The 19,026-nt window shown below is 40.5% G+C and overlaps 1 protein-coding gene across 1 annotated transcript in view; it reads left to right on the top strand.

Annotated features, from left to right (window-relative positions):
* Positions 1 to 19,026, top strand: part of clmpb (CXADR like membrane protein b) — an 87,041-nt gene that overhangs the window by 54,899 nt on the left and 13,116 nt on the right. Inside the window, exons 2-4 of the mRNA XM_005720640.1 lie at positions 5,196 to 5,347; positions 11,664 to 11,868; positions 14,776 to 14,943. Of these exons, the coding sequence (XP_005720697.1) occupies positions 5,196 to 5,347; positions 11,664 to 11,868; positions 14,776 to 14,943 (525 nt within the window). The remainder of the gene's footprint in view (positions 1 to 5,195; positions 5,348 to 11,663; positions 11,869 to 14,775; positions 14,944 to 19,026) is intronic.

The following is a 19,026-nucleotide window of genomic DNA, read 5'->3' as shown; positions in this document are numbered from 1 at the left end:
GGAAAACAGGACAGCAGACACAACCATAATAACAATAACCACAATAATAATGATAATAACTACAATAGTAGTCCAGACTGCTCACGGACCCCGAATCCCTGGAACTGGGTCCGTGACACAGATATCCCCCTAAAATAGCTAAAACTAAAAACAAACTAAAAACTACTTCCAAAAACATTCACTTTGATATTAATGAGTTTTTTGGGTTCATTGAGAACATGGTTGTTGTTCAACAATAAAATTATTCCTCAAAAATACAACTTGCCTAATAATTCTGCCCTCCCTGTATTTAACAGAGTCTCTATTTGACAGAAGATAAACAGTTATGGGAAAGATTGGCAGGACTGGGAGATGATTGTTGCTTTTCCCTGCTGCTGTAAGGCTGTAAATGTAACTCAAATGCGACTTGTGTCTGTATGTGTAAAGTAGCGATATTCCAAATCATAGGTCCTGATGTTGAGGCGCTGATTTGCTGTCAGCACGAGATGGTCCCTTGCATCTGGAGTGGAGGTGTCTTTGTGAAAGAGTATCTACCCACATACAGCATAAATCATATACACCGGCAGCTGGGAATTTACATGAAATATAGATGTTTGCACATGACGAAAAAGCAGCATGAATGCACACAGCAGGAAATTGTCAGAAATTGTCAAAAAAGATAAACCAGCCGTCCCTCCTGTCTGTAGGGGCGGGGTGTGTGTGCATATGCTAACCCGTGTATAAAACCACCTTTGTGACGGTATAATCCTTCATCCACACCAGTGATTGAGCTAGCATAAGTGGTCAAATCAAGGCATTGCACCATTCCTCCACCCCTCCCTCAAGCTATTTCTCCCCGCCCTGTCACTGTCCCACACCCCTCCACCCCGCCTCCCCCCACTTTCTGATGTGCCATGTTTGAGTACCAGAGGTCATAAGCGTCGGACGTGGCAAAGGCCCCAGCCAGGCTGATGTGCTGACTGAGGGGATATGGGGCTTGACTTTGGGCAGTGCGAAAGATCCGGGCCTGTCTTGTTTGTCTGTCTGTCCGTCTCACTGGCTACACTATAATGAGATTGCAGGGCTCTGTAAGGCGGATTTACTGGAGCACAACTCCCCCTAGGGTCTTTTCATAGAAATTGGTTCCTCCATATTTCACCCAAGCCTCTCACTCTCGCTCTCTTTGTCAAATGTGTCCTGCACTCACAATCTCTCTCCCTAAACCTCCCTCTCTTTTAGCTCCCACTTTTGTTAATTATGATCGTCTTCTTTCCTTCCTTTCTTTCTGTGGGTGAAGACCGAACGGAGTCACAAATGGAGGCACGAAACTGAACCAAGCAGAGCTGTAACAAGAAGGCATAATGAGAGAGAGAGAGAGAGAGAGAGAGAGAGAGAGAGAGAGAAAGCGGGGTAGAGGATATGCTTTGGGATATGGCACAAGCCAACATATCGCAAGCCCGTACCACATTTATCTCCCCCTCAAGAAGACAGTGTTTATTTAGATGGTCTTTTCCATGCCCCTATGGAATCTTATAAGGTCACGTGAAAGCATGCACGCTGCTGTGACCAGGGATGTTACTGAAGCTGAAGGTTATATGGCTCACTTTTCTTTTATTATTCTTTCTGGGTCACCTTAGCTGCAAATTGAAGCCCAAGGTCACGAGCCCATACCAAAGCCAAACAGAATTTCCATAGTGTTTGCAAATCTGCCACAGAGATTAATTCTGATGTGTCTCATAGCTGATGTGTTGATGTTGACACAAATGATGGGGTCTTGCAGTCCAGCCACCCCAGCTGTGCACACGGTGAATGAGGCCAAACCAAATGCAAGCTCAAACTCACATCAAGGCAAGCTTATTTTGGGAGCACTGTGTCATCCATTCCACAGCACAAAAGCCCCTCTGCAAGACCATAAATAAATGGGAAAGTGGGTAGCACGGACTGCATATCGACCAAAAAACCCCCGTCTGATTTGTCTGCCAATTCTTTCTGTTAAAAATGAAAAATATTTTCTGTCACAGATGGAAAAAAATATTAGGTGTTTGCTTTTTTTTTTCATTTCTAAGGAATCAATTAAATATCTGGAACTGAAAACTTTACTGTTTGATGATAAAGGGAATATTTAACACCCACAAGTCAACGTTAGTGAGCTGACACAGGTCGCTTTTTTGAAGGTCAGTTTAGAGACAGTTAATGAAAAATAAAGTACTTTGTGTGGGAAAAGATGGCAATTCCCCTCATTCTTCAGACACATTGGCCCTATCTATCTTTCAGGGGAACTCTTCCATTTACAGAGCCTTCAGCTGAAGCGGTGGGCAGTTAAGGATGAGGTGGGAGGCGAGGAGGGAAGCACAAAGCTCTTATCAGGCCAGCTACACAGTGCCGGGTTCAGCCCCAGGCTGCTGATGACTGTGGGAGCACCGATTACAGAGGCTAGCCTGAGGAGGGGAGTGGGCACAGGTCTCCCAGCAGACCCTGTACCACCATCAAGCATTAACTCGAACCATTAAGCTCAACCAGCTGTGCATTCACACATGGCCTGAACTTTCTTCCTCTTGAATATTTTCTAATGCTGCAAAGCCCTCACTCTCTTTTCTGACATTCAAAGCAATATCAGCAGGGAGGCTAACAAGATGAATAACCCCTGCAAATGCTGCATTAAAAAGTCATGAAAGGGGATACCCTTAAGGTGCAGAAGCTTCTCTGTGAGGAGGGGTGGCCCATCCTTTTCTGCTGACTAATGATTTGAACTGGGCAGGTGGGCAAGCAGAGCAGAAGGACCTCAGCAATTTGTCCTGTTGCTCCTCGGGTGCCAAAGGGACACAGAAGCTCTCAGCCAGCCACAAAGTACTTTCAATTCCCTCTCTTTGTTCCTCCAAATGGCAAATTCCAATTGGAAACTTTACATTTAACTGGCAACAAGTAGCCCAAATCTTAAGTTTAGAATGTGGGACTCGGAAAATCAAGACATAATGTTGAGGATTCAAACTGTGCACAAGCTTTTATTGCCACTGGATGGCACACTAGAGCATCAGCTTCTCAGAGCAAAACAAACCTATCCAAGAACCCCAGTGAAGCCCTTTAGCAACAGGCATGAATCTATCTTAGGAAAAAGTTGTGTCATATGTGGTCTTGTACCTTTCTTTGTGTTTTTTCACTGGAGAAAAAGTGGAAAGACTAACTTCTGCTAAACGCTTAGGTTTGCATATAAAGTGGCTTTGGAGGTTACTTTCTATCCAGCCTCTCATTCATCTTTTTCTTAACTTCTTTCCCTACTTAGGGTGGTCAGGAGTGAAGCATAACCTGGCTGACGTCAGCTAAAGGCGTGAATAAGTGACGGGCTACCAAACTGAGACTACCAAAATGTGAAATCACCAGTTAACCAAATAAGCATGTCTTTGGTTTATTGGAGGAAAGAGGAGCAAGTACTTTCTAGTCTTTTTATAAACACAGAAAGGTCCTAGATCCGTTAATATACATGTCTCTCTGGCCATTAAAACATGGAACAGAGAAGCTACAATACACACCTAGGAATTGTGGCACAAGTCTCAGAAAAAAATCTAAATAATTAGGAATAATCTGTACACAAACCACAGCATAAAAGCCTCTAGCTTAAAACTGTGTTGTCCCTCTTTGTGCTGCCTCTGTGAACGCCTGAACCCATGGTTTCGTTAGGAAAGCACTGCATCCTCCCAAGATGTTCAGTGTTAATCACTTCCCCATCGGGGGGGTTTTCTTAACACCGCCGCCGATGCGCACAACCTTTAATCAAAACTTGAAGAGCAACTGAACTCAAGCAGATGACGTCATCTCAGCAAGGATGAAGCTCTTTAAGGAGAATTAGTTTCTGTGAGGTTACTCTTCATCTCTTTGTGTGCTGTATCAGCACTGAGTCACCCGTTTCACAGCACTGAGCTGACATTTTCATTGGCCCTGAGATCACTTATGGGATAGGGTGTTAGCTCCTATGAGGGTGAACCGGTTCACAAGTGGACAGGCGTCCAGTAAGCGCTGATGCATTCACATGGCTTCCCGTGGAACGTATATGAGGTTATATTCTAAACACAAAACTATTCTGTCAGTCAGTATCAGCATAACAGACAAAACAAAGTGCACAGCTTTCATTCAGATGTGTGTCCCACACTACGTTTATTTATCCTGTTCAAACAGCAGGCCATGTTGAGTGTCTAGTAAGGTGGCATGATAATGAATAGGAGCAACAATATTTACACAGTCTGAACATTTCACTTCAAATGAGCATCTGTTAGGCAGGATAACTTTAATTCCAAGCAGTCAAATTCCCCTGGAGCTATATGATTATTCAGCACAGCACACTTAAATTAAAGGCAGGTAGTTAAGATGAATATAGCAGGGCCAAAACTGTACGTCACACGTGAGTGCGTAAGCACAGTCAAGCTCTGCAGTCTTTCTAAACATATCTCACCATTGCACCACTGCTTCTTGACACACACAGTCCAGCACATGCACGAACGCGAGCACGCACAAACACTATCCACAGTTTCACTTTCCCAGCATCCCCTGTGACGCCTCTGGCTAATTCCATTCAAGCCCTCTAGGCTGTCCAGCATCCTCCAATAAATTAGCCCTGCTGCTCCCCCACTGATACGCAGGCCACACTAGTCTGGCCAGTGCCCAGAGTCACTCACTTGTGCACACGCTCGCAATTACTGCTACCTTTTACTGCGACTGTCGGTCTTAACTGAGTCGACAGTGGGAGTTTTTGGTATGTGCGTTTTCTGTGCAGTTGGGACTTAAAATAGTTTCCATACTGACATTCACTGTTAATGGGAAGGTAGCCTGGGATAGCTTTTGGACTTTTTTGCAATGGAAGTGACTCATTAATTGTATCTTTTCGGGGTTTTCTGGCAGAATTGTCCATGTGTCAGATGTGTCGGCACAGTACCCATCCATAATTCCCCCAAACTGCAGCTGTGAATAGCTTTTTTTAGTATTTTTCCTTCAACTCCTCAATCAAACTTTATTCCCTCTGAACAGAATCCATCTGTTCTGTCTCCCTTCAATATTTGGATGTATCCTCGCACCCGGTTTCCTCTATCATTGTGGTTTCGCTTCCTGTCCACAGCATCTGTCTTTTGCCTCAAGCTTAGATCGAGCTAGTGACCCCGTCTGACATGTCTCTACCTCTGTCTCAAGTTTTTTTTCTCTCTCTCTCTCTTTCTCTTGTTCTCCCTCAGTTCTAGTTAGCCTTCTGTCAGTGGGGGCCCAGACAGAGATGAAAAAGGTCGTTGGGGACAATGCCACCTTGCCATGCCACCACCAGTTCTCATCATCCGTCCCTCTTGACATTGAGTGGCTACTGCAGAAACCAAACTCCCCACAGAAAGTGGTAAGCTTGTATTCCTTTTTTCCCTGCATTTAATACAGTTTAGAAGCATCTGAATTGTTAAAAGTCCCTGCCGTCTTACTCTGCCATGACTTGGGTAATATTTAGTAGTTGCTGCAAAGTTATTGCAACACCAAGACTGACCTTTACTGGGATGAAATGGCAATGACAGTGACATTTAGGCTAAAAACCAGAAGAACAACATGTGAGGTATATGTATAGACTGTATATGCCTTGGATAGTTTTTCTTTTCTTCCTCTCTTTCCACTTCCCTTTTTCACACACACAAAAAAAACATTTTAGCTTTTCTCCATTTGGGTTACGCTCGCTGATTTCCAGCAGGACCTATAATAGTTGCACATTAACACAATCCCAAAATTACTAAGGCACTTCAACTTTCAGTGGCATTCACAAAGGAGCAATTGTGTTCACCAACACATTATATATTTCTAACCTTGGCACTTTTACTTTTAACTTTTTTAACTAGTGGGAGATAAACACTGTAACAAGTGGAAATAAAAAACAAACCTAATGACCTTTTCATTACTGTCAAGCTGACAAATTCATCTTAGTTTTGTAAAATATGTAATTATAGAGGCAATTGAAGATTACAGCTGCAGCAAACTTCCACCCCAAAAGGAATTGAAATCAGAAATTAGACCAAACAACAGAATCAGGTTCAAATCTACTATTTAATAAACATACAAGGGCTCACGTGCAATCAGGCATTCAGGGACGCAAGCAGAATTGGCAAGGTTGACAGGAAACGGTCTCAAAACAGATCATACATGAGAACTCTCTGAAAAGTAGTCAAAATCAGCAGTCAGGTAAATGCAATAATCATACACTGTGGGTACAAAGACATTCTGGCAAATATGTCCAAATGTTTTGGGGCAAGGACATAAAGTACTTAGTTTTGTGCTTCTTTTCTTGTTTTGTTTTTTTTGTTTTTGCAGAAGTGTATAGGCTTTTTCTGGAAATAGTAAAATTCAATGCTTTAAAAAAGGAAAACATCTGTTAAACGAAATAAAGAAATTCCTTCATTTTAAAGTTTTTAAAGGTTTAAGTTTTTTTCCCCCTTTGTGTGCAGTCACACTGAATTTTAAATCAAGCAGTCAAGGTGTGCTTTAAGTGCAGTTTCAGCTTTACAAAAAGTATTGCATTAACTGTAAAGGAATTACAGCATTTATAAAAAAAATTTCCCCTTGTTTGTATTTTAAAGTTTTAGTTGGCACAATAAAATATTCTAATTCTGGCTTCATAAAGTCTATCAGCCTGAACCAGGAGGATAACTGAAATCTTTAAACGGCTAATTTGGTTTTGTTTTTTAAAGCCTTTGATAACATTCTGGTATAATTTCACTGGTGTTTGAAAAACCGCCATTTTTTTCACTCAAATTGAGCTTAGAATCTCATAAGAGCGCGCGAGAGAGCAAAACATCTCAACAGCGTTCTGTTGGAAGGAAGGGACTTCCATTTTCTTCTGAACCCATTTCTTCATGCGCTCTTGCGTTGGCACAGAGAAAGGAATGAATAGCAAAGTGTGGAAGGGTAGCAGCGGGGCTAGGAATGAAAGAAAGGGGGAAACTGGTGGCTTACACTTTGATTATTCAGACTGGGGCTGCCACATTGCGATGAATATTTAACGGGAGGATAACATTGAAGGCACCATTAATTAAAATCAAACGTTTGAAAATTTGATTAGGAAAGAGACTACGCCTGTAGCCGAATGAATAAATCATTCTTTTGTTCTGCTCCAAGGCCGTGTTGAGATGGAAAGAGCATCTTGTCAACATTTAGCCTCTGTTAGCAAATGTACAGGCTACATGTGTTTAAGACACAGAGGGGCACAAAATTCAACTCCATTTAGTCAGATGAAGAGTAAAAACAAAAAAAACTGCCCTTCTCTCACTGTTCTCAGCTGTGTTGGTCTTAGATGATGAGAGTTACTCAAAGACGGCATTTTATAGCTTATCATAGTGTAGTTTCAGAAAAGACCAGCGATGGTTAATAAAGATGAAGTTATTAATTTCATTTCCATCCTTTCTTGGGAAATTGCTCCTGCCACAGTGCCACATTAGTTAGTGCATATTGTGTGTTGTTGCTATTTGCTATGCATAATTGCTGCCCTTCAGCATGTAAAACTGAAGATATTGAACTGGCATTATTGCGAGGACAATTATCGTCCACAGAGATGATAAATATATTAGTAGTAGAGTAAAATGACAGAGTCATTGTTGTATATTTGTTTCCTCTGTGTATTCTTCATTGACTATAAAATTATTTATGGAAAACACTTTAAAAACCGAACAGCTTAAATATTTGAATGTTAGCCACACTGTTCATATAATCTGCTTCCAGTAATCTTTAACAAGCTGCTTTGATCAGAGCAGCAATTCTACTGTGTTAATGTTTTTGATAAAATGATGTGATATAAAAAATTCTATATTGTGCTGTGCAAAAGTTTTGAGCCACCCCTCATGTCTTTATAGTTTGCTTCCAAGGAGCCAGACTTTCTCCAGGCCTTCTGAAGGTCAAAGTTTTTCTTTGGACATGTTTCAGTCATTTTCAGTCCAGTCCTTGTACCTTTTTCAGAATTATGCTTTTTGTTTGTTAAGCATAAAACAGGCGCCTGACTCAAGAATGTTGCATCTGCACATAACAGACAACTTAGCAAAGAAACTAAAAACACATCATTTGTTTCCATTTATATACTTAAACCTATGAAAAGTGCGCGACATTCACATGCAGAAATTCTGCCAAACTGTATTTTTGCACCAACAGGGTGATTCCCAAAGCTTTATTAGCTGAAAGCTTTCCAAATCTCCTCATCATGTACAGAATTGCCTTAAAAACATTTGAGGAAACTGGACGAGTGGCTGTCATTAAGTCATTTGAAGGGAAACAAGGAGAAAAGACTGAAGCATGTCAATGTTTGCTTCAAACTGTCCACAGTAAGCATGGGGAAAGTCAGGAGAACAGTACAAGAGTGAGCGTCTACAGCCATCTGTAAAGCAGAAGAAGCTTTTTCATGGTTTGGGGTTGCATTTTGTCATCATTATCATCATTTCATGACCTGTGTGAAAAAGCAGAGACACTTAATTATTTGTGTACAGTATTTTACTGAATCAACAAAACACCTTGCCTTAACCCCTTAGCAGTCCAATTAGTCCCCTAAACCATCCAATGTACCGTGGGCGGTACGTCCGACTGCTAACAGGTTAATGGAACAATTCACTAACAGACCGTACAGACATTACCAGAAGCAAAAACACATATACACATGTAGTTTGGTTTGTGAGTAATTAATGTTCTGATTTCATGAAGACAACAGTTGCATGCCCACAGGACAGGTACAGGTATGCCCTTTTTTGTTTTGGTGTTAGAGCCCAGTTACTTTCTGTGTGTAGCTGTGGCACAGTGATATGTTTCTGTTTGCATTCATGGTGTGCCACATGTTTGGTAAACGGCAAGTTTGTGAGTAGGTTTGGGTATATACGTGTGTGTGTAAATGGCCAGTCATCACCTGTGATCACAGCAGGTGCCCCTGCTTCTTAGGCACTGATGCGCTGTGGCACCAGCATTTAGCGGTCCCCATCTGCAGGCTCTCACTTGCCCTGAGTAATAGGCCACTGTGACAGCTGTGTTTGTTTCTGTTTGTGTGTGTGGATAAAGCAAGAGCGTGAGAGAGCAAAAGACACACAAGGAAAGGCTAGAAATAAACAAAGACAAACTGTAAACAGCCAGGGAAGAGAAAATGAAAGCTTTCTGGTGCAGGTTTACAGATGCTACAAACTTCAAATTAGCTCATTTTTTTCCTTTGAACACCCGGTGTCTGCAAACATCAATGAATCTTGGTGGTAAATAGAAGGGAAAAAAGGGAGAATCAAACAGATTATGTTAATCGCAGGCTCTAACAACAACATCTTTTTGTGTACCTACAAGGAATTTCCGATTAAGGTTATCAGTGTGTTGAGTCCAGCACTCCACTGTATAAGTGTGGGGTGCCGGTTCATACTCTTTCTTGTAGTCAGAACAGCGGGTGCTCAGGTTGATCTGCCTGGTCTTGGAGTCCTGGTGTTCTGCCGTGTCAAGTAGCTGGTGCTCTGTTGTTTCCAATGACTTTATGAGATTTGCTTATGTGATGACTAGTAACTACATCTTATGGTCTTTCATGTAGCACATGTTTCATTTATGTAAAAGTTTTTCTGTTAAAAAAAACTGCTATTGCAGGAGCTAATGGGGATCTTAATAAACTAATTAACTAACTAATCTCGGTTGCTATGACACCTGAGCTTTCATGTTGCAGAGAAGCAGGTAATCAGCTAGGAGCTCAACAGCTTTGTGCCCTTATGGGGCACAAAACCTTTGTGATCAGGATTGTCCTGCCCTATGTTAGCATCTGTTGTTAGCACCCCAGTTATTTATGCTGCCACGTGTTCTGGAGTGCTGTAAGCTTCTTAAACTAACAGGCATGAGTCGTGTGAGGTACTGGTACTGCCCAGCTATTTTGTTGGCCTTTGTCATTGATTTTGTTCTGAGAGGTTGCTGTGGTCTGCTCTTAGGTCCACCAGCCACTTGGAGTTGGAGGCTTTATGACACCACATCCTTGCTCTTACTCAGTCTCAGCTGTGGTGAGATCCGTCCTTGTCCCATTGTTGCCTATCCAAGGTGTTATGGTTGCAGCTGGGAAAACACCTTGGATAGGTCTTTGGAGAACAAGCCATTTATTCTCTCTGGTTGTGTATCCCTTTAACCTAATAGCCAGTGTTATGAGCCTTTGTTTGGTACTTTGTAGAAGCTCTGTTATGAACACATTGTTATCCTGTTATGGATATCTGATCTCTGTGATGATGCCTATCTCCAGCTCTGATAGCCAACTGTAATAGCCAATATCCTTCTGGGCTTCCTCCACAGGCACGCTCTGCACATATTCTTGAGCTTATAACCAAATGTTTCTATGATTACAGTGGCAGTAGCATACACAAACTCACTGGTTTATGTGATACTGGTAGTGGGGGTGGTGAGTGAAGCTGTGTGACTCGCAAGCATTTTTTCTGAGGGGATTTACCTTTCTACCTTAGCTCAAGAAGTAGAGCAGGTCATCTACTAATCAGAAGGTTGGCCATTTGAGAACTGGCAGCTCCAGTCTGCATGCTAAAGATCTTTGGGCAAGATACTAACTCCATGTTGCTCTCCAATGCAGCCATTGGAGTGTGAATGTGTGTGAATGAAAGTACTAAAGCATAAAAGAAAGTGCTGGTGTGAGTGGCTGAATGAGGTATGCTGTATAAAGCGCTTTGTGTGCTCAAGTAGAGTAGAAAAGCACTATATAAGAACCATTTCATTTAAAAGGGACTAATCATTGAGAATTATGGTGTTTGAAGCCAAGCCTGATCATAATCTGACTAAAATGGCCTAAAAGCTGATTTTTACCTTTTCCATTATTTTTTTTTTTACATTTTTCTTTTCATTTTTATTTGTATATCCTTTGAAAAGGGGAGTTACAAAAGTGTCATTCTATAGCCATTTTGTATCATCTGTATGATATTATGTACTTTGCTGTTTCTGAAGTTGTTTTCTGGTGACATCACTTTTAGTGCCACTGTGTGCACTTTAATCTTTTATCTTAGGGCCAGAATAATAAAATAGAATTGTTTGGGAGGGTGTTGTGGGGGTTTTTTCTTTTTCATTTGACAGCTTTATTTGTGGAAACACCATAAAGAGATAACAACACTCACAGATAATCAGCTAAATGAACACTGGCAGGATACTGGCATTCCAGCAAATGCATTCATTTGTAAAATATTATTTCCCAAGTGTTAATTAAAAAGTGATTGTTAACAATGTTACCCATGAGTGCTGGTATTCTGTTTTTCTCAAGACTGTGCCTCCAGAGAGGAACTACGTGGAACTGTCTTAACTGAGCATACACAGCCATTAGAGTCATGTTATTTAAAATGTAAATGGCAGCCTACCAGTGAAATATATCAAGGGTAATACTGTTGGGACATAGGAATTAAGCGAACCAAATGTGCTGTTAAGAGATGAAAATCTTATTTGGGGAATTACTTGCATAAATCAGTTAAGAAATGACATCACCAGCTGCTAAAATGTTAGTACCAGGTCCAGGAAGAAATGGGAGAATTCCTTCAAAAGAAAGATAGAATCAAGATAAGTAGAACCGGAGCAATTATGAATCAGTCAATCCCTCGCTGTAATACATCAGGAGTTTTTTCACTTGTGCAAGAATTTCATTTCAGACAACAGTCTCTGGTCTGAACTAAATCCTTGATTATCTTTTCTTTCTCCACATCTAGATTATTACCTTCTTTGGGGGAAACGTGTACATCAGCGACCCCATGGATACTGAGCCCAACCATCTGTCCTTTGCTGGGGAGTACCTGGGTGGAGACGCCTCCCTACTCATCAGTGACCTGCTGCTGAGCGACACGGGGGAGTACTACTGTAAAGTCAAGAGTGGGGGAAAGTACCACTGGAGCCAAGTCAACCTCATTGTATTGGGTAAGTGTGGATACATCAGTGCACGTGCGCATACCATTGGGTTATGAAGAAATTCATTTGTACATGGAAAATCCTCATACACAAACACACATACACACACTTCTTACACACACAGACCTAATCACTGGATCATTAGCCTGGCACATTTCCTCTGTCATGCTGACTGATCTAATGATTCAATTTGATTCAGACAGTGTGATTTGATTTTGTTCGTGCTGTTTGGGTCCGTTTGGATTGGTTTGTTGATGAGGTGAGACCAGAAACATGCAAGTAGGTTTGGCAGGGCACAGAAATGATTGAGTTAGAGACTGCATTACATGGGCAAATTTCAAGCTAGATTCTAATGTACTTGTGTCCTCTATGACATATACAGTGCAAGACAACAGACCAGTTTGATGTTCATCATGTTAAAAAGTTAGCTTACATCAGTTTAAGTACAGATAAGCTACTTAGAAATATTAATTGCCCAAGTGACTCTTAGATCTTATAAATACAGAAAATCCCATTTTGGTACGGGAAGCGTGTTGTTCTAATTTGCACATTATGCAGATGGCTATAAATGACTCAACAATACAACTACCTCAGTGGTAATGCGCTTCTCTGTCTGCATATCAGAAATAGCTGAACAACTATGAAGGACAGACTGCCGCAATAGCTGGCCACAAAGTCCGGCGGGAGGAGTGAGATCGTTCTCAATGTCAAAAAAGCATGCGATTTATTAAAACATCATGGGAGATTAGTTCAACCCGTGGTTATTGGTTTTCTAATGGAACAGTCTGTTAATCCTTGCGCTCTCACTCCCCTCTCTCTTCCATAAAGACATTTCAGTGAGTTAGTGCCTCGAATTTTACAAATTGCCCTCAGCTTCCCAGTGACACTTTCGATTTTGAGAGCGGCGAACATTTGCATTTTTTTCTCGCGCTCCCTACGCTAAGATAATGGCTTGGCAGCTGAGCTGGTAGCTGGCTTGGCATGAGACGGCGTGTGTGTGTGCCATAGTTTGTGCGCTTCTCCAGTGGTCGGGTATGTTTCTGTGCAAGCTTGCACAATCACGCCTGAATGAGCGTGTGGATTTGCATGTGAAGATTTTAAATGTGTATATGTTGCGTTTATTAGTATTGGGGTTATGAGCTGAGGTTACGCCGTCCAACTGCTCCTTCTGCAGTTTGGCTTAACCGACCCCGACAGAGCTCAGAGACGCACAGACGAATGCATCAATGCTCCCTGATCAGCTTCTCTCATTATATTCTTTACAAAGTCTGTGAGCAGAATACTGCCTGCAGGGTGTCGAGAAAAGAAAGACAAACAAAAGGAGAAATGCACATAAGCTATCTGATTTTTTTTTTCTCTCCACTGGCTACTGTTAATTCACTGCATGTTAGCATTTCGCAGTTACTACTGCTGCAACTTCACTGACAAGCATCCTAAGCCAAACACAAAAGTCAGCATTGGAAATATGTCAGCGTGACAAAAATAAAAAATAGATATTTAAATTTAGCTCACCACTGATTTAAAAATATGTCACTCGGGAGGGGGAAACAGTATGCTATTTTCATGCTTTTAAAGTGTAGCAGTGCCTTTCAGCATGTATCCAACAGAGCAGGGCTCAGCAGATTCTAGCTATACTGTATTAAGCCTTTAGCTAATAGACTATGACCAAAACCTTTGACATGAGAACATATTACCATAAGTATTCACAGCCAGCCTTGGGGTTGAATTGATCCATTCTCTACGGGAGGATGTTGCTTTTTTCTTCAATTTGTGTTACCAGAAATGACTGTGATGGCAAGGTAACTGAACATCCCTCAAACAGTTGCACCAATAAAAAATACTGATAGAACAAATCAAATAAAGTTTACAATCTACGTCAAATATTTCAGCTTTATGCAGCCTAACAAGCTATGTTATTATCTACATTTTATTTCTTGCTTTTCATTTGAATGTAGTGCTTTAGTCTGGGGCGATAAACACAGGTGGTGGACAGTTTCACATTATAAAATAACTCCCGCTTCAGTAGATGTTATGTTCAAAGAAGTCTATTTCAAACATAACTCAATATTCAATATTCAGCATTCAAAATAAAAAATGTCAGCCCTTCCCTTTCAAAATAAAGATTCATTTTATGAAATGCAAAGTTCCTATAATTGGCATAGGAAATGTTGTGGCAAGCCCACATGATACACGTAGGCCACGATTTTCTGCAGAGTAGTGATGGAAACCATATTTTAATGCATGCGTCACTGGCAAATTGATGACTACATTATATGCACATATTAAAAATTAATCATTTCGGTGAACGCATTTATTTTTGCTTAATTATTGTATTAATATATATGCTGCTTAACGAATACACTAGACCACCATGCAGTGTAAGGTTTATGTCACAACTGCCCTAAATTAGCAGCAATTTGATTGTAAAATAATTATTGATGTTCCTGTAATGGTTGTATGCATGTGCAAGCTGTTTAATTGACATTTTTATTGCTAAATATATTTTATGTTGTTATCCATGATTTTTAAGATTCACTGTTTTACTTATGAAAAAGCAGAATAAAATAAAGCACATTATTTCCTTTGGTTGAGATGCTAATTTACAGTCTTTTACTTACATTCGTGAACAGAAACATTAATTGTAGTGATTGATTTATTTCTGAACTTCTTGGAGAAGTCCAGTGTGCTGGCTGAGATTTGGATTTAAAAACATGAATTCAGTTTGTTATATGCGTCTTAGCTTTAAACAAGTTTTTGAAAGATGACAGGTTTAGTGTGTTCTTGTTTTTATGGCATGTGGTCTAGTAAATTTGTTAAACACTGTGAGTCTTTTATACACTTTATGTTTAACTGTGATAAGAAGTTTTGTTGCAAATATTGATTCAAGCATTTTTTGATTCTTTTGTTTTCTTGCAGTCAAGCCTTCCAAGCCGAGATGCCGGATGGATGGCAAGCTCCAAGAGGGCAGTGATGTCAAGCTGAGCTGCAAATCCAGCGATGGTTCAGACCCCATTAGCTACAAGTGGGAGCGAGTCCTGGACAAAGGCAAGAGCCTGGGAAAACTGCCAAACCTGGCGCTGATAGGTAAGAAAAATAATCGGCACTACGCTTACATGCTGATTCACTATTCGACCCCTCTGCAGAGGAATGCCACGAAGATTCATTTTCATATTAGTGATTTTCATAGGCTGCTTGTCGAAGGCAAGTTTTGCTGAGTGCGTCATCTTCCCTTCACCTCTTCCCATTTTCACATTCATACATTTGCAAACACTGACACCTAAATTTGCCAGTGCCAGCTATATTGTCTACTGCTGCTCCTTGAGCTGCTTCACTGGAATAATTAACACTTGCAGCATTTTGCTCAAGGGCACTTTGATGGGCTCAGGCTGTCCCAGTTAATCCGCTGATTCTTCATGCCTCTATTATCTTTAGTTCGCCCCTCTCTCCAAATTTGAACAGTAAACCCAGGACCACATAATGTGTACTACTTTTTTATTTTTTTTCCAGAAAATCAAACAGAACACAGCCTTGTGATTTCTAGTTGTATTCTGTTGGGATGACTTATATAAACACAAGAGCTGATGCTGTGATCTGATGAATATTTCTGTGACATTGAAATGTCAGCCTGGCTCAAGTGAATACCTACATGCACGAAGTCAGTGTGACTGTTTGTGTGTAAAGTGGAGAAAATCAAATGTAATAGGCAGAACTGGATTGGCAGCTCAGACTATATTCTGTACCAAAGAGGCACTGGCTCCGCAGTAGCCTTGAGGCATACTTCACTCACATGGTGTGGATTCTGGCATTCCTCTTGAATCATAACCAGGCATATCTGCCTCTAAATAAGAACAGGGATGGGTTGTAACAGAAAAGCTAATAGCAGGGCACCTCCCCCCTATTGTGCATTCTCTAAACCAGGAGAAACAACGTCAGGGTGCCAATCTCTGTTTTCTCTCCTCTGTTACCATCAATATTGGTCTTTTGGTTCATTTTTAATGGCTTGCAATGTGACACAGGCATCCAAAAAGTTTGTGATTCAGTTGGAGTAAGTAAATTTTAGTAGTGTAGGTAAAATCTGTGCAGCTCACTGATGTTGTGGAGCCAACAAGAGGTCAACATTCAGCAACAGTCTTCATGCCTTTATGCATAAGCCATCAAGAACATTTAATCTAATCGCATTCAGCTTCAGACTCACACCCCTATACTGCCCACACAGATCTATGCCTCTGATAACTTTTCCCAGAAACTCTCTTTGTGCTCTGCTAAATGAGTGTTGGGACTGAAATATGAGACTCTAGGGGCTTTCAAGGCTTGCCTTGATTTACCAAGGTGACAAGTGTGGAGAGAAGTGTTTATCATGATTCTACTTCAACATTTTCAAGTCTGAAGGAATGAACTTTGTTTGTGGAAATTAGAAATTGGTCTACATGGTCTTCACAGTTATGCCGTTGGTACCTAAATGTGTTGCTAGTTTTACTTCTTCGCCTGAATTCTTTGATCATATGTGACTGTAACTCCCTTTTTGCATCATGAAACCAAGATAAATTCCTTACATGTGTCTTCAGCATTACTGGGTTTCTGCAGCTCCTGGTTTTCGTGTTTAATATATTCCAACACACAAGCAATTAAACACTATGAACTGGTTCCACAATATTTTGGTCACTTTATGATGGGTAAGTTGTACAAAGGCAGTCACCGATCAGCACCAGAACATTTTGACAATAAACTGTATTTGAATAAAACTGTTTCCTGTAGTTTAAATTATGGCTCTGTACCTCAGTAGACTTAAAGATTTCCTCATAGGGTTAATAACATGTCTACTAACTATTTCATGTCCAAATTACTGCTGAGGGTTACTCCAAAAACTTCCTTTAGTGGCTCTTCATCAGAATGTTTTTTTATTTGTTTACATGAAAATCAGCCACTGTGTATTTTTAACACCTATGTGATGCCATGATCCTGCTTAACATCCTGCCTAACAACAGAAAAGTCTCGGAAAAGGTTAAGTATGGAACATAATATAAATGGAAAATCTTATATTGTACTCCAAACACAGTCAATGTTAAATGACAGGAAAAATCAGTGCTCTGTTGCAGTATGCAGAATACTGATGTATCATAGTACAAAAAATCACATTGCTGATGGTATACTTGCACATAAACCACTACATTGGACACTGATGTGTCACTCCATACCGTGCCACCCACTCAAAATGTATGTTGTCCACCTAAGTGGACATGTAAAAAACTCTTTGAAAAGTGCATGTTTAAAAAAAATGAAGTTCAAAAATCTTTTTTTCATGCCTAAAGATGAATAAAAATACTTAAGAAAAAAATCCAGATTGAGGTTGTCACAATTCATGCTTAAAAGGGTTAATGCAGTTGACACAAATTATGCAGGTTAAGGCATAAAAAGGTAATTGAGGTTACCAGGCTGAAAATCTGTATTTTATCTATGTGCACACAGTCCAGTAAAGACTCTCTTAGATGTGTTTTTTCAGGCTTGCTACTTCTTCTTTTGTCCTTCACCTCCAGAGATGGTCGTGTGGGAAATTCCCACCCAGTAGATCAGCAGTTTCAGAAATACTCAGATCAAACCATTTTGCACCCGTAGCCATGCCAAGTTCAAAGTCACTTCAATCACCTTTCCTTCGCACCATTCTGATGCTAAGTTTGACCTTCGGAGGGACTAAATCTAATTTGCTCCTGACCCCAAAGGCCCCAACATGAACCTTGGAGCGCATACTTTTATACTTCAGTTAATCATTGTCGTGTCCAAATCACCCAAATAGATTTTGAAGTATTAGAAGATGCTTTAGAGTATTTTTTCAGAAATTAGAAGTACAGTAATTACAGGGTACAGTGTGGAAGACTTTTTTTTTTAAAGCCCACAGCTCCATGGTGCCAAAGGTCAAAAACCCTACTGGGAACTTTTTATGGAAAAGAGGAAAAGTCATATTTATTATTATTCACATATTACACAGACTGTGTGTGCTGACTGAACAGGGTCAGACCAAGGAGTGCAGTTCCTGGCCTATTTTCAAGTATCATTAAAGTTACAGTGTGTAAAATCTCACCATTAGATGTCAGATTGCAGATTGCAGTCAATAGAGTCACTTTTCTTATCCTTCCTAATTCAAGTGCATAAACCATTGTTCAATAAATCCTTGTTTAATCTCTTTATTTGCTTTTTGGGGAAGTAAAAAAATCTCTTCAATCATATTTGCTTTGTTGAACAGAAAACAACCTTTGTAGACTGTTGTAGCTGTGTATATACCAGCTGCTGTCAGGCTTTAAATGTATGCATTAGTCCACTGCACAGTCCACTGTGTTGTAAGCCATTGCTTTACTGCATAAGTTCCCATCTACTGTTAGAAAATGAAGATAAGCAAGCATATAATATGAAAAGGCATACTGTAAGTTGACGTTCTATCTTTTGTGATTCATCAGTTTGTATGCATCTTTTCACAGGAGTGACCTAACCTACACTTTATTTACTTATACAATAAATTGTTTAGTGTAATGTAGTGCAAAATACATAGCGTGATTTCTTTTCATTTAATAAGATAAAATTCATATCAAGAGTTTCCATATTGGCTGTTCTAGAATTTTGCATTCTTAAATCAGACTATCTGGTCTTTAAGTGATTTAGGGCTCAAACTGCTCTACTTTTATTAAGGCTGTTGTGTTTTTAGCATGTTTTAATGCTTTTATCTTGTTCTATTTAATCTCAACAAGCCTCTAAAAACAATCAGTGATCACTGTCGGTCTCTCTCGGTTTTTATTACCGCTATTCATTTTAAAGCTCAGTTTTTAAACCTTACGATGTAACTACAGCCCAGGCAGTGCAGCAGTATATTAACAACTAACCTTGTATTGTGGATGGATTATCTCAGTTGTTCTCCCGACTGAAGTTTGGTCCGTTTACAGCAGTGGTTCTTAACCTGGGTTCGATCGAACCCTAGGGGTTCGGTGAGTCGGTCTCAGGGGTTCGGCAGAGCCTCCACTGCGGAGGTCGCAGAGGTCCAGCCACGCCCGAATTATCGTGTAAATTTGTGATGAAACGCCCCCTTCTGGCCATCACTGGCTGCAGACGATCATGCTACACTGCTTGGCCAATCAGGGCTGCGGGGAATGTAGCGCGCGCAGTAGTCAACATGTGAATGTC

The sequence above is a fragment of the Pundamilia nyererei genome, unplaced genomic scaffold (genome assembly GCF_000239375.1).
Source record: "Pundamilia nyererei isolate P.nyererei 1_Seehausen unplaced genomic scaffold, PunNye1.0 scaffold00003, whole genome shotgun sequence".
In the NCBI taxonomy this organism is placed as follows: Eukaryota; Metazoa; Chordata; class Actinopteri; order Cichliformes; family Cichlidae; genus Pundamilia; species Pundamilia nyererei.
The sequence above is the reverse complement of the archived record's forward strand: the minus strand, read 5'-3'. Positions and strand labels throughout refer to the sequence as shown.